The following is a 14,304-nucleotide window of genomic DNA, read 5'->3' as shown; positions in this document are numbered from 1 at the left end:
ACACACACACACACACACACACAAATATTTAATATATAATATATTTATTATCATTATTATTAATGTGTTTTAATTAATAATAATATATTTGATTTTGAGGTGATATTTTTGACAGGTTTTGTGAGATTCACCTTTAAAGCAAACCCCAGGTGCATTCATACTTGAGCACTGCACAATAGTAAAGCTTTTACACAAGCGTTTTTTCAAACTTGATGGTTGAATGAATCCAGGTTTGCAACAGAACCTGAAGTGTGAAACTGCAAGTGTAAACTGCTGTGGGAGAGTTCTGACCTCCAGCTACTGTTCTGTTGGGTGGTGTTGTCCGAGAGCAGAGAGCCCATGGGTGAGTCGGACAGTACAGGCTGGCTGGGATTGTGCATGGTCATGCCTGACATCTGCTGCCATGAAGAGGGAATGAGGATCTGCTGGGTCCCTGCTGGCCAGCCCTGCTAAACACACACACAAAGACAACTGAACAAAACCATTTTGTCAGAAACTCAAATCTACTTACATTTTAAAGGGGTCATATGATGCTGCTAAAAAGAACATTATTTTGTGTATATGGTGTAACGAAATGTGTTTATGAGGTTTAAGGTAAAAAAAAACAAAACACATTATTTTCCACATACTGTTCATTATTGTTTCTCCTCTATAACCCCGCCTTTCTGAAATGCGTCGATTTTTACAAAGCTCATCGGTCTGAAAAGCGAGGTGTGCTCTGATTGGCCAGCTATCCAGTGCGTTGTGATTGGCCGAATACCGCAAGCGTGTGACGGAAATGTTATGCCCCTCACCATATTGTGATGCCCTGTCCGGCTTATTAAATTAAAATAGCATTTATAAAAATTGCATTGTTATTAACAAAAAAATATTATTATTATTATTAAAATAGGATTTATTAAAAAATGTAATGAAAATAATGATAACTAAGTTGCAGCTTAAGTGAGCTAGATGATTCAGAAAGCACTCTGACTGATTCAGTGAGTCATTCAATTAAGGATTCATTTGGCTGATTCAAACTGGTAACTGTTCAGTTTATGAGTCTGTTTAAACAATTTATTAAAAGAACTGGTTCATAAGAGTCATGTTGTGAATTACACTACATTGGTCGCATAGTATTGTTTTTGCATGCTGCCCATGAAAACAACTCGATAGAAAAACATGTTTTCTTGCAATTACTGTTTGGTACACTATCTTTTTTTTTTTTTATCTCATTCAATTCAGAAGTTTGACCTAGAAATGCAACATGCAAAGAAGGCAAAAGAAAAAGAGGGGCAGGAAGGAAGAAGAGGAATAAGGCATCACACTGCAGGGCACAGGTTTACCAGCATGGTGGCACTCTGCTCCAGACACCGAGAGCCCAAGGCCAGCGGCGTCATTCCCGCCACTGGAAGGCGCAGGGAGGCCACCGTCAGAGGCGTGCTGCTGCTCTGGTTGGGGAAGGGATAGAGGGATGTGTGGAGGAACTGAGAATGGAGGAAAGGGTGGAGCGGTTACAAAACGATGGCTGAGCTGACAGAGAAAGTAACTCGCCAAGACTTTCCATCATCATTGTGATAGTGACAAAATGAAGAAAAACAATGTCAAATACAAAACAGATCAATATCATTTGACAGTAAAGACAGCGACTCAACGGACTTGAAACATCTTGATTGTAACAACTTGACTGTTTTGGCTGAAATCTCACCCTTTTCTTTCAGAGGTCTTCCAAAGTAACCAATTAAAAATGGCTGGTAACAGAATAAATGCATGTCTTTGACCTTTCTCTCCAATTCATTGTCATGAAAAGCTAAGACAGAAATCTTGGTTGAAAATACACTACCATTTGGGGTCAGTAAGATTTTTTTTTAATACTTTAATTTAGCAAGGAGGCATTAAATTGCTCAAAAGTGACATTAAAAAGACATTAGTAATGTTACAAAACATTTCTATTTCAAATAAATGCTGTTCTTTTGGACTTTCTATGAATCCTGAAAAATTGTATTATGGTTTCCACAAAAGTATTAATCTGCACAATTGCTTTCAATATTAATAATAATCAGAAATGTTTCTTGAGGAGCAAATCAGCATAATAGAATGATGTCTGAAGGATCATGTGACACTGAAAATTCAACTTGCCATTAAAGGAATAAAAGTTGTTTTAAGTTGCAATATTCCTGTTTTTACTGTATCATTGATAAAATAAATGCAGCCTTGGTGAGCATAAGAGACTTATTTTAAAAACATTTAAAAAAATCTTACCAACCCCACACTTTTGAATGGTAGTTAGTGTGAACAGAAACTGTAACAGAACAGATGACAGAAAATGTGGCTTTTGTTAAATGCAGCGTGCATGTGGTGGCTGACTCTTAACTTTTATAAAGAATATCTCTTTGGATTTGAGACTTTATTCTTTGCAACTTTACAGATCTTCTTTATGCACCAAGAGCTTGTAACACTCCAAAGAGAAAAGAAAAATTGAAATCGCATCATATGACCCCTTTAACAGCTCTATTCATTTGGAGCAACAAGGCCCGATCACACTCTGGTCACGAGCTTTAATGCCAAAAACAGGTGAACTGTGATTCAGAAAACTAAATTATGACAATACAGGTGAACTTTTAGTGATAATAGCAAGGCTTTTGTAATAAAATGGTGCTGGGCAGGTACAGTATAAATATGCATTACACACACTCCTATTTTGTCAACCACTGCTTTTTATATTGTTCCTTTTTGCTCTATTTACGGTGAGTTTTGGTGTAAACAGGCCTTAAAACATTAATGCACTTTGATTGACAGATGCATAATGAGCACATTCAGTGTGGCGACGCTCAGTCTGTCTGCGTTCAATTCAATTCAGAAGTAATCAACCGTGCGTCTTGCAGGGGTTGTTTATCGACTGTCTTTAAGTCATACATGATCAGTAGATCCTGTTCTAAAAGCTCTTAAAATCATGCAGAACTTCATTAAAACAAAACAACACAGTGAGAAAGTCCATTTCAATTTTCATCTCAATTATGTTGCTTGACTAATCGGGAATCTTTCATGCTTAAAGGGGAAACAGGAGTCAGAAAATCATGATAGAGTTTGAGCAGATCAGTCTTTTATAAAGAGAAGAATAGATGCAAAATTCACAAGAAAACAATAACAACTGCGCAGGGAATTTAACTCAAGTGATTACCAAAGCAACACAAGTGATGAGTTACGGTTGGCAGTCCATTTATCTGCATAGAGAGGAAATGACTGGTTAGCAGTGGAAGGAAAAAAGGAGAATGAGTCAATGGGGAGACATTTGTTGCCACAGGAGTGGGTCTGTGGAAAGAGAAATCATTTGGATTGCATAGAGTCAAGCAGCCATGCTTCACTGGATAGAGCCCTGGGGCCCAGAAGAGATGCAGCACGAGTCCAAGAGAAAAACCGCCTTGTTAAATCATGATTGATAGGTGAGGAAAGAAGAAAACAAAACTAAAACAGCCACTTTCCACCATAAAACTCCTAAAGAAATAAGGGCAAAGAGCAAATCACATCAATTCATTTGACAGCTTCAAATCATATCACAGAGTAACAGCAGTGTGCACAGAATTTACATTAGGTACCTGTGACGCTTTCGGCAATATTCCTGTTTTTACTGTATCATTGATAAAATAAATGCAGCCTTGGTGAGCATAAGAGACTTATTTTAAAAACATTTAAAAAAATCTTACCAACCCCACACTTTTGAATGGTAGTTAGTGTGAACAGAAACTGTAACAGAACAGATGACAGAAAATGTGGCTTTTGTTAAATGCAGCGTGCATGTGAAATGATCCTGGTTTAATCATATTTAATATAAATGCCAGCTGAGCTGATGACGATATTTTCCTGGAAAGAGTCTGTGTTTACAGTTTATGATGTACCCACTATGAAAATCGGCTAGTGAGATGCAGACTCAAAAGGATTTAAAACAACTGCCTCTTTCGTTTTAATCTTCACTGTAATTCTTACTGCACATAAATGAGGAAAAGGTGATATAGAAAAAAATAAACACTCAATACTCATAAAGGCCAATGTGCTAACAGGGAGGAGAAACAAGGATCATATTAAACAGTGTTAAGAGGAGAAACACATTCAGATAACACACAAACATGATGCCTACCTGTGTGAGCATGCTGGGCTGAATGTGTAGAGGCTGGGTAGATTGGTTCTGGGGCACTATGGGTACAGAGTTGTCCATTCTCACTGGATATCCAGCGTGTTTACTGGAGGTCTGCAGCCCTGGTGAATCAAACATGAGCGATTCAGTTCAAATGCATTTGGAAGCAGTATGAGTCTAAAGGACAGGTGGGGTTGGGTATGAGTCTAAAGGACAGAGCGGTGGGGTTGGGTAAAAGGGGTCGGGTACAGGCTCACCCTGGATGGTAGGAGGGCACACAATGAGGGTTTGCTGGAAGGGCTCCGTCTGGGCACACAGCTGAGTAGGGCGAGCCTGCAATGGCACACTCTGCTGAGCCAAGCCTGGTATATTTATAGTGGCCTGCTGGTACAGACCAGGCTGGTAGTTCAGTAGAGGGACGTTGCTGCTAAGAGACAGGGACTGGCCGCCTGTGGAGGCCATCTGGCAGTTATGGAAAGAGAGGGAGATTCTTAACAACATTGACTAAGCACAGAAACAGCACTAAAATCCTTAATATAGCATGCATACTATGCTTTAAAGCAATAGTTCATCTATTAATGACAATTCTAATGTTGTTTAAAGCAGCTCAGTCTCATGTTGTTCCAAACCTCTTTATGCAGACAATTCATACATGACCACGTCTGTCAATCTCCCAAAAAACAACAAAATCAACCCCATATAAGCAGTTCATCTGACTTGTACATTATATTCCAGTGTTTTAACTAAAAGTATTAAAAATCATTTTTGTAAAAATCATAAAATAAAATATAAATATTAGATCAAAAACCTAAACTTAGAAAAAAAAAAAATATATATATATATATTTTTAATTACATTAAAAACAGAAAAATGTCTTGGCAATTAACTAAAATAAGTTTAAGTATTAAAATTACTAAAACTAACATGGGAATAAAAATAAATTAAAGCTAAACAGAAACATTAAAAAGCATATAACAAAATTACATTATTTTAACTACTTAAACTAAAATTAAAATGAGAACTGAAAATATATAAATAAAATATATATTGATAAATACTACAATAGCATATAAATAATACTAAAATAACACTGCTATACTGCAAGTCATCTGAAGTCATATGATAGCTTTGTGAGGAATAGACCGAAATTTTATTCAAATTCACTAGTAATTTTGCCCTCTAGTGAGCTGCTACCTCAAGAACCAAATCATGAGAGACCCAGATCAGTCTGATTTGTGAATGAATCATTTATTCTTTTTAATAAATCAGATTGATCAGGTTCTTAGACTCTCAACTCACCGATTCAATAATTCATTCGCAGCAGATCATGAATTAACAGCAATTATATCAATTCAAAAGACTTGGAAATTAGTGCTCGAGTTACACAGATTATATTTGTGGGAGTTGTTCATCATTTTTGGAGATTTAACAGAAATGGCCACTAAGAAATGATGATGTATGGAAAAGAGCTACATCAAAAATGATTGTCTTTCACCGAAAAAATAACATACGAGTTTGGAATGTCATGAGAGTGAGTAAATGATGACAGAATTGTCATTTTTTGGTGAACTATCCCTTTAAAACACGCTATAGTAGTTTGACATTACTTGTGATATTCAGTCGCATAATTCTATTCTTATTTTTTACCACTACAAGCAACATACTGAATGCAAATGCATTACAAATTAATTAACTTTCCCATAATGCATCTGTGCAGTAGTATACACCTGACTGTGCTGATTGAGTTGACTGCTGAAGGTGACGGTGAGGTTGGCGGCTGCGCTGGGAGCATTGTGGCTGGCGAACAGGTTCTTGTTGTTGTCGAAGGCGGTACACCTGCGCTTGCAGATCTCCATGTTTTGGAAGCAGGACTTCACACTACACAACAAGAGAGGGCGGCACTGGTGTTAGTGTCTTCAGAGGAGTACAGGGAGAGATGTGGCTATTATATCTACATTATATGTAGATAATCAACAAATAAACAACAGGGCTTACTGAGAGCTGTGTGGGAAGTGAAGAAGGTGAGCCATCGTCACAAACGGGTGGTTAAGGGTCTTAGTAGGCGTGATCCGCTTGTCTGCATCTAGAGTTAGCATTTTCTTCAGCAGGTCAATGAACTCCCTCCGATCAGCCTTCTCTGCCAAAATGTCTGTGCCCTCCAGGTTAGTCATGTTGACCTGGAGTGTGAGAAAGAACTAATTTAAACCAGGCAATAAAATAAGATTTAATATTAAAAATAAATAAAAAATAATCAAAGATGTCATGTGACATAAGGAAGTATTTAAAAGTCTGCACTATTTTTAGGTCACTAATCAAAAAAGCACTGTGGCATTGATCCAGTTTACTTAGGTTAACATGTTACAGTGAGTCTATTCATAAAGTTAGTCAAGGTTTCAGTCATAATGAAGAAAAAGAAACCTAGAAAAAACTAATAGGCTGTTTTGCAACTGTACCTGGAGTTTAATATGTAAATTTGTGATTGGATAACCAAGGTGTTGGATATTAAATAGGCACTGATATATATACTACTGTTCAAAAGTTTGGGGTGAGTAATGTTTTTGAAAGTCGCTTATGCTCAACAAGGCTGCATTTATTTGATCAAAAATGTAGTAAAAACAGTAATGTTGTGAAATAATATTACAATTTAAAAGAACTGTTTTCTATTTGAATACATTTGAAAATTACATTTACTGTAGTTTTTCAGGATTCTTTTATGAATAGAAAGTTTAAAAGAACAGCATTTATGTGAAATAGAAATCATTTTTTAACATTTTAAATGTCTTTACTGTCACTTATGGTCAATTTCATGCATCCTTATAAATAAAAGAATAGATTTCTTTAAAAAAACATCTTTTGAACAGTTGTGAATTTTCAGCCAAGATTTCTGTCTTATTCATCTCAACATCACAAAGAATCAGAAAAATAAAAGTATTTATTCTGTCACCACCAATTTTTAACTGCAAAGAACCTCTGAAAGAAATGTATGAGATTTAATCTTTTCTGAATAACAGTATTATTTAAAAATAAATCTGTCTGACCCCAAACTTTTTATATTTTACCTCATTAGTTTTTAATCATTTGTATCAGTGAGTTTTTCACACATTATTGTACACACAGCACTACCTGCATCATGTCGTCAAGGCAGTTGAAAATGTACTTGCGAGCCTCTTTGGACCTTATCCCAAACTCTGCCTCGTGCTCTGCGGGAGTCTAAAAACAGAAACACATCAGTGAGGAAAGCGTTCAATCATCAATTGACCGCTGATGCCTTTGAACATAAAATACACAGCAATGCTTTAAGTGGGGCATGCCTTGAGTCTCCAGAGAGGGTAGCTGGAGTCTGGGCCTCTGTGGAAGAAACGGCTGGTTTTAGTGCCGGCGCTCAGGAGATACTCAGCTGGCAAACCTTGAGTCTGGGAAATGTACCGAATCTGCAGGGATATACATGAAATGTAGATTATACACCCATTCTTCACAGATGGACACATTGTGGACAGTTGTTTGTAGCCAAGTAGTGTATGCAGAGAAAGGTAACTAGTTGCTGTATAAGATTATTTGCTAGCAATAAACTAATATATCAGCCAGTATTGTCAGTTTTAAGATTACCGGCACTGGCATGGCTTTGCAGCAGATGTGTTAGCGACCCCTTGTGTCACTTTCCAAATCTACTGATAGCCTTCTCAATTGAATTTGGAATAAAACTAATTGATTTAGCACAGAACTGATTAAATCCAGGCAAACAAAACCTTATTACTGACCTGATCATATTCTGAGGCTCCCGGATACAAAGGCCAGCCCAGAAACAGTTCAGCAATGACACAACCTAGTGACCACATGTCAATGGCCTCACAGAACGGAAGGCCCAGAATGATCTCAGGAGCTCTGCACCACAACAGACAAATTAAAACAAAAGAATGAATAAATTAGCTTCATTGCACTGGCAGGTTTTCTTATGAGGTGTATAAGATTGGGAGAATGACAGGTAGGGAGATACATATGACTTACTGTAAACAAATTCTTTAGGGATGAAGGATATATTAGTGATAGACAGATATATTGATATTTATTATTTTAAAATGATCATCCAATGCCAATTTTTAATTTGTGTCATTTCCAAAAAGAGATAAAACTTTTTTTTGTTATTAAATATTTAAAAAACAAAATGTACAAAATATTATGATTTTTTAAGAACAAATATCAAGTAGTTTTCTTAAAGTAAGACTTGACCAAAACGTTAAGTTTAAAAAAGTCTAAGGTTTTCATTGACGACAAGTTGGTTAAGTTACATTAAGGTTACATTAAATATTCATATTTAAAAAAATAACTGCTTCACTGCGTATTAACCATTTTTTAAGAATTTCACCTTTTTAATTACACTTTTTTTAGTTACATTTAGACCACCTACATTTTTTCCACATTTCTAACCCCACAGAAAATATCAAAATAATATGAGGTGTATATTATTGGCAGAATGACAATGCATCTGATGCATCATAAAGGTAAACAATCATTTTTATTTTTTTTTACAGATTAAGGATATATTAGTGATAGACAGAAATATTGATATTTGGCCATTTTAAGATCATAATACAATGCTTATTTTCAATTTGTGCAATTTCCAAGATGAGATAAAACAGTATTTCAGTATTTTAGTACATTTTTTTAGTTATTTTGTTAATTTTTAGTTATTTCTAGCTATGTTATCAATAAAATGTATTATATACCATATATCAGTATTATTGACGATCAGCCATTGAAAAAAGTATATTAGCTGACAATTAGACATACAGTGGGTATAGAAAAGAATCACCCCCTTTAAAATAATCACATTTTATTGCAAAGAAAAGTGGGCAAATATTGCAAAGTCTAGATCTGCAAAGTCAGTAGAGACAGAGACATATCCCATCAGACTAAATTAAAGCAAAAGGTGGTTCAACAAAATACTGACACAAGGGGTGATCCTTTTTCCAGCTCAGTGATTCAGTTTTTAAAAAAATTATTTTATATCTTTCACTTGGATGTTATAAGTTGCACTGAGTAAATACAGCTGGATAAAACAAAAACTGTGTCCATCTTCATTTCAGGCTGCAAGGCAACAAAATGTGATTATTTTAAAGGGGGCTGATTCTTTTATATAAAAGCAATAAGCCCCAAGAAGCCGTGGTTTACGATGGTTTACGATGCAAAGCGGAGTGCCTAAAACCCCCTTAGCTGTTATAAATTCACTGTAAACCACGGCTTCACAGGGCTTATTGCTTTTATAAAACGGTTATTCCATATACGTAGTAAGGTTTCACAGAATAAAACAGAGCAAATAAAGTGTAATGATATAAATAAAAACAGTATTCTTCCACCAAACAATGTAGTTCCTCAGAAACAGTTGTGGTTCCAACAAAGTGGTTGCCGAGCAACACACAGAAGTAAACAAAGGTGTATGTTTGTAGAGTAATTACAAAAGCTTCAAATGCGGCTCAACCAATCAGAATCAAGGACTGGAACTATCCGTTTTATACACCCACTGTATTACCAATTTTATAAATTGTTAGGAACATTTAGTCAATATTGGTAGCCATTAATATGAGAAAAGAACAGCTATTTATGCATAAATACAATACACAATTACTGAATTTGGAAGCATGTAAAACTCTGTATCTGTATAAAACCCTAAAACTAAATTTCTGCCAAATGCCTAAATGTAAATATAAAAGTAAAACTGTATTAGGCTTTAAGGGAGTTTTTCATACATATAATAGTTTTTATACATATAATAGTATTAGAGCCCGACCGATATGGATTTTTTGGGGCCGATACCGATACCGATATTAGAGAGTAAAAAAAGGCCGATACCGATATATCGGCCGATATTCTTTCTACTCCACTTCCGTCCATCTTGGCCTCAGTCACAACCCAGTGTCGCCAACTGCGCCCCGCCTCTGGTGCGGATTCGCCGCGCCGTTACGGAGATATGGCCGTTCAAAGTTTCAATGGTTTTCCAGACTTAAGCTTTAAAGCGTTTCATCCAGGTCGCCAGTAGCAAACAATGGAGCGTGCTCTGCTGGACAAACTAAGTAATTACACCATTTCAAGCATTTTATCTGCATTATATGTTCTGTAAAAAAAATGTTCATATCGGCGGCATATTCGCCGATACCGATATATCGGCGACAGGCTCATATCGGCCGATAATATCGGCAAAACGATATATCGGTCGGGCTCTAAATAGTATCATATTAATATAAATGTAATTAATTTCAATTCATGTCTGGATGCACTAAGTTTCTTTAGACAGTGTTTATAAATGCACAAATGTAAATGTACATCCACTTGTCCATTCCTTTTGTCATCAAATATTCCTTACCGGTAGTATCTAGACTGCAGGTAGGTTGAGCACAATGCCTTCGAGACGTGACTTGCTGAACCGAAGTCGATGACTTTGACTCTGTAGGGCTGTCTGATGGGGTCCACCAGCATGATGTTCTCAGGCTTCAGATCAGCGTGGATGAGACCCAGACTCTTCAGCTTCATCAGCGCCGTGGCAACCTGCTGCAGGACCGGCCGGATACACTTGAGGAGCAGTGGGCTGAACTTGCTGTGCTTGAGGAAGTCGTAGAGGTTCTGCTCCAGCATCTCAAACACCAGACACGTGTGGTTCTTGTGCTGGAAGCACTCGTAAGAGCGCACAAAATTGAACTCGTCTGCATTCTCTGTGCTCAGACGGCTGAGGATGCTCACCTTTAATGGGACAGGATTGAGTTCAATACATTTAAACAAATTTGTATCAAGCACATGATCGATGATTATTTAAAATCTTAGAAATAAATGCAGTAGACATTTATCATTGCATCAATCCAATATTAATTATCAGAGGTATTTGCTATGGAAGTCTGTTTCTACCTCAATTAAAAATTATGAAAACTGTATTTCCTGTATGTGTAACATCAATTTAATGTACATTCTACAATTGTGACTAAAACAAGTAATTGCAACTGTATATATCACAATTGCGACTGAGTACCAAATGCAACTTCATATTTCGCAATTGTGACTATTTTTCATAATCACGACTGTATATCTATTAATCGCGAATATTTCTCATAATAGTGATTGTGTATCTCACTATTGCGACTATTTGTCGTAACAGCGATTGCATATTTCACAATTGTGACTATTTACTAGTTTCTCACACTACGCTGGTATGATCTTGGTCCACTCTTCTTCCACTTTCTTCCATAGTTCGGTAACTGTACTGGGTTTCTTAGCCATAACTTTGTCGCCAAGGATTTTCCAGAGATTTTCAATCTGGTTTAGATCAGGACTCTAGGCCGGCCATTTCATTATTTCAGTGTTTTCAGCTTCAAAGAACTGCTTTACCCATTTTGCAGTGTGATGGGGGCATTGTCTTGCATGAAAATTGCAGGCTGATTGGGAGATGCTTGCAGGGAAGGTACCACAGGTTCTGAAGGAGGTTCTGATAAACATTTGCATTAACCTGCCATGTAGCTGTATAAGAGGCCCAACTCCTGCTGCACAAAACATCCCCCAAACCTGACTTCTTTACACACTTGGGCTGCAGACTTTCCCCGACTCTGTCTTCTCGTGCATTTGTCTTACATGGACGACCAGCCTTTTTGGGGGACTTGAATGAATTAGTGTCATTGTAAACCTGCAATATTCCAGAAATCAGATTTGGAATGACCAACTTCTCTTGCAGTGGCTGGAAGTGTCATCCCTTTGGCCTTCATCTGGACCGCCTCCCGTCACAGGGTTTCAGTCACCTTATAGCGGCCCGCCATCTTGCAATCTCAGTGAAAATTAGAGGAATGCTGCCAGTTAAATAGGGTTTGTCATATAACTAAGGAAATTAGCATTAGGTGCCAGATTAACACCAATAACCTGGAGGTATCTGTTAGTGTTCTCTAATTTTGATCGGAGTTCTTTTTCAAATATCTCAAAAATAATTTTTTTTATACTGTGCTTCAGAATACAAATAATTTATGAAATATGCTTAAAAACTGCCCTTCTACTCCTGTTAGGATAACTTCAAATAGGACTAAGCAGTGACCTTGAAATTTAGGAAATTGTAGGTTGTTTTCTAATTTTGATCCACACTGTATATCTCACACAAGTGACTATTTCTTGTAATAGAGATTGTATGTTTCACAATTACAAACTTGTATATCTCACAACTGCAACTATTTCTCGTAATAGCGGCTGTATATCTCACACATGCAACTATTTCTTGTAATAGTGATTGAATGTCGGTCCATGTATGTTGCGTTCATTCATTTTTTTTATTTAAAATTGAAAACGGCGCCATTTTCATTTACGTTTTTTCCAAAAAACTAAAAAACAAGAAATTGCCTTGATTATCCATTTTTATATTCAAGGGTAGAAAATGGATAAACAGTTTGAATGTTTGATTTCCACATTTGGGTGGAAAATGAAACGCCCCTTTCCACTGATTGGTCAAGCAAGCATCAGATGGTGCCGTCATCATGTCGTCTTCGGTTTTGTGCAACAGAATAAGAGTCCTCCGCTGTTAAAGCGTTTATTGCAACTCCTGCGTTCATCTCCCTCTCATCAAACAACCAGACTAACAAATGGCTTGACACAAACCATACTTCGGCAACACCTAGACAGGGTTTACTTCTGTGTAGGCATAGATTCTATATGGCAAATTAGGTGCTTATTGCAGAAATATGTGTGTACCTCAGATCTGCAGCCACATTACCCTTTTAGTCTATTTCTTTGGCGCACTGCACATTTTATTTAGCTGTCCAGTTATCAAAATCTGTGTGGCAAAGCTGCGTGACATTTACATTATAGTGAAGCGCAGACCAGTATCGGTTTTAGTGTGAATATAAAGCTATCTTACCGTTTTGATTATTATTTCGAGTTTTTTTTTTCATAGAGAAGTTTATATGATACTGTCATTATCCGACGGCATGTTACACATGTATATAATACATGCTATTTTTATAGAAAAGGGCATTTTTCTAACTTTATAAAATATGTCTGTCACCTTTAATATTAAATTCTTGAATTTAGTCAATATTTGAAAATTACTAATTACATCAGTACCAACCAAAGCCATCTTTGCACTGTGGCACAGAAGCTGCATCTTAAGTTGAATTTAGATGTATTTACACAATTAATGCTGCTCAGACAGCAGTGACCAATCAGTGGGATTCACTTGACCAATCAGTGAAAAGGGGCGTTTAATTCCCTCCCACATGTGGAAATCGAACATTCAAGCTGTTTATCCATTTTCTACCCCTGAATGTAAAAATGTAAAATTAAGGCGAATTCTTGTCTTTTCATGTTTTTGAAAAAACGAAAAATGAAAATGGTGCCGTTTTCTCATGTTTCTGTTTTCAATATTAAATCAAAAACAAATGAACACAACGTACATGGACCAATGTCTCACAATTGTAACTATTTCTCATAATAGTGACACAGTATGTCTTACAGTTGTGACTTTCTCGTAATAGCTACTGAATGTCTAACAATTGTGATTATTTTTTGTAATAGCGATTGTATATCATGCATCACACATGCAACGACTTCTCGTAATAGCGACTGAATGTTTCACAATTGCAACTATTTCTCATAATGGTGACTGTATGTCTCACAATTGCAAAGCTGTATATCTCACAACTACAACTATTTACATTTACATTTAGTCATTTAGCAGACGCTTTTATCCAAAGCGACTTACAAATGAGGACAAAGGAAGCAATCAAAATCAACAAAAGAGCAATGATATGCAAGTGCTATAACAAGTCTCAGTTAGCTTAAAGCAGTACACGTAGCAAGGGTATTTTAAATAATATAATAAATAAAAAGAAAACAGAATAGAAAAAGAATAGAGTGGGCGGAGGGGACACTGGCACATTTATTTTGGTTTTGTCCTATTCTGTATTTTTTCTGGTCTAAAATTTTCGAATTGTTTTCTAGTGCTTTCAAATTATTTTTTTCTTGTACAAAATGGAATATGGTGGGGACCTATCTTGAGACTCTTGGAAATGTAATTTCTGTATTCTGTAAACCTCCCCTTCTATTTTTATTTTTTTTTATATATATATACACATTTCTGAAGTATTGGATTTATAAAACAATTGTGAATACTATGTTGTATATATTTGTTAATTGAGGCAGTCCGGGTTTTTTTTTTTTTTTTTTGTCTGTTGGGG

General features: G+C 36.3%; 1 protein-coding gene across 1 annotated transcript in view; it reads right to left on the bottom strand.

The window, feature by feature from the left end:
• The window catches only part of LOC107697916 (homeodomain-interacting protein kinase 1-like), a 26,148-nt gene that overhangs the window by 7,592 nt on the left and 4,252 nt on the right, over positions 1-14,304 (bottom strand). Inside the window, exons 4-13 of the mRNA XM_016498781.1 lie at positions 10,470-10,843; positions 7,870-7,993; positions 7,423-7,542; positions 7,235-7,321; positions 6,107-6,288; positions 5,839-5,989; positions 4,369-4,573; positions 4,115-4,233; positions 1,326-1,466; positions 292-449 (exon numbers count right to left, since the gene is read on the bottom strand). Coding sequence (XP_016354267.1) covers positions 292-449; positions 1,326-1,466; positions 4,115-4,233; positions 4,369-4,573; positions 5,839-5,989; positions 6,107-6,288; positions 7,235-7,321; positions 7,423-7,542; positions 7,870-7,993; positions 10,470-10,843 — 1,661 coding nt within the window. The remainder of the gene's footprint in view (positions 1-291; positions 450-1,325; positions 1,467-4,114; positions 4,234-4,368; positions 4,574-5,838; positions 5,990-6,106; positions 6,289-7,234; positions 7,322-7,422; positions 7,543-7,869; positions 7,994-10,469; positions 10,844-14,304) is intronic.

Source organism: Sinocyclocheilus anshuiensis, unplaced genomic scaffold (assembly GCF_001515605.1).
Source record: "Sinocyclocheilus anshuiensis isolate Anshui unplaced genomic scaffold, SAMN03320099.WGS_v1.1 scaffold78, whole genome shotgun sequence".
NCBI classification, from domain to species: Eukaryota; Metazoa; Chordata; class Actinopteri; order Cypriniformes; family Cyprinidae; genus Sinocyclocheilus; species Sinocyclocheilus anshuiensis.
The sequence above is the reverse complement of the archived record's forward strand: the minus strand, read 5'-3'. Positions and strand labels throughout refer to the sequence as shown.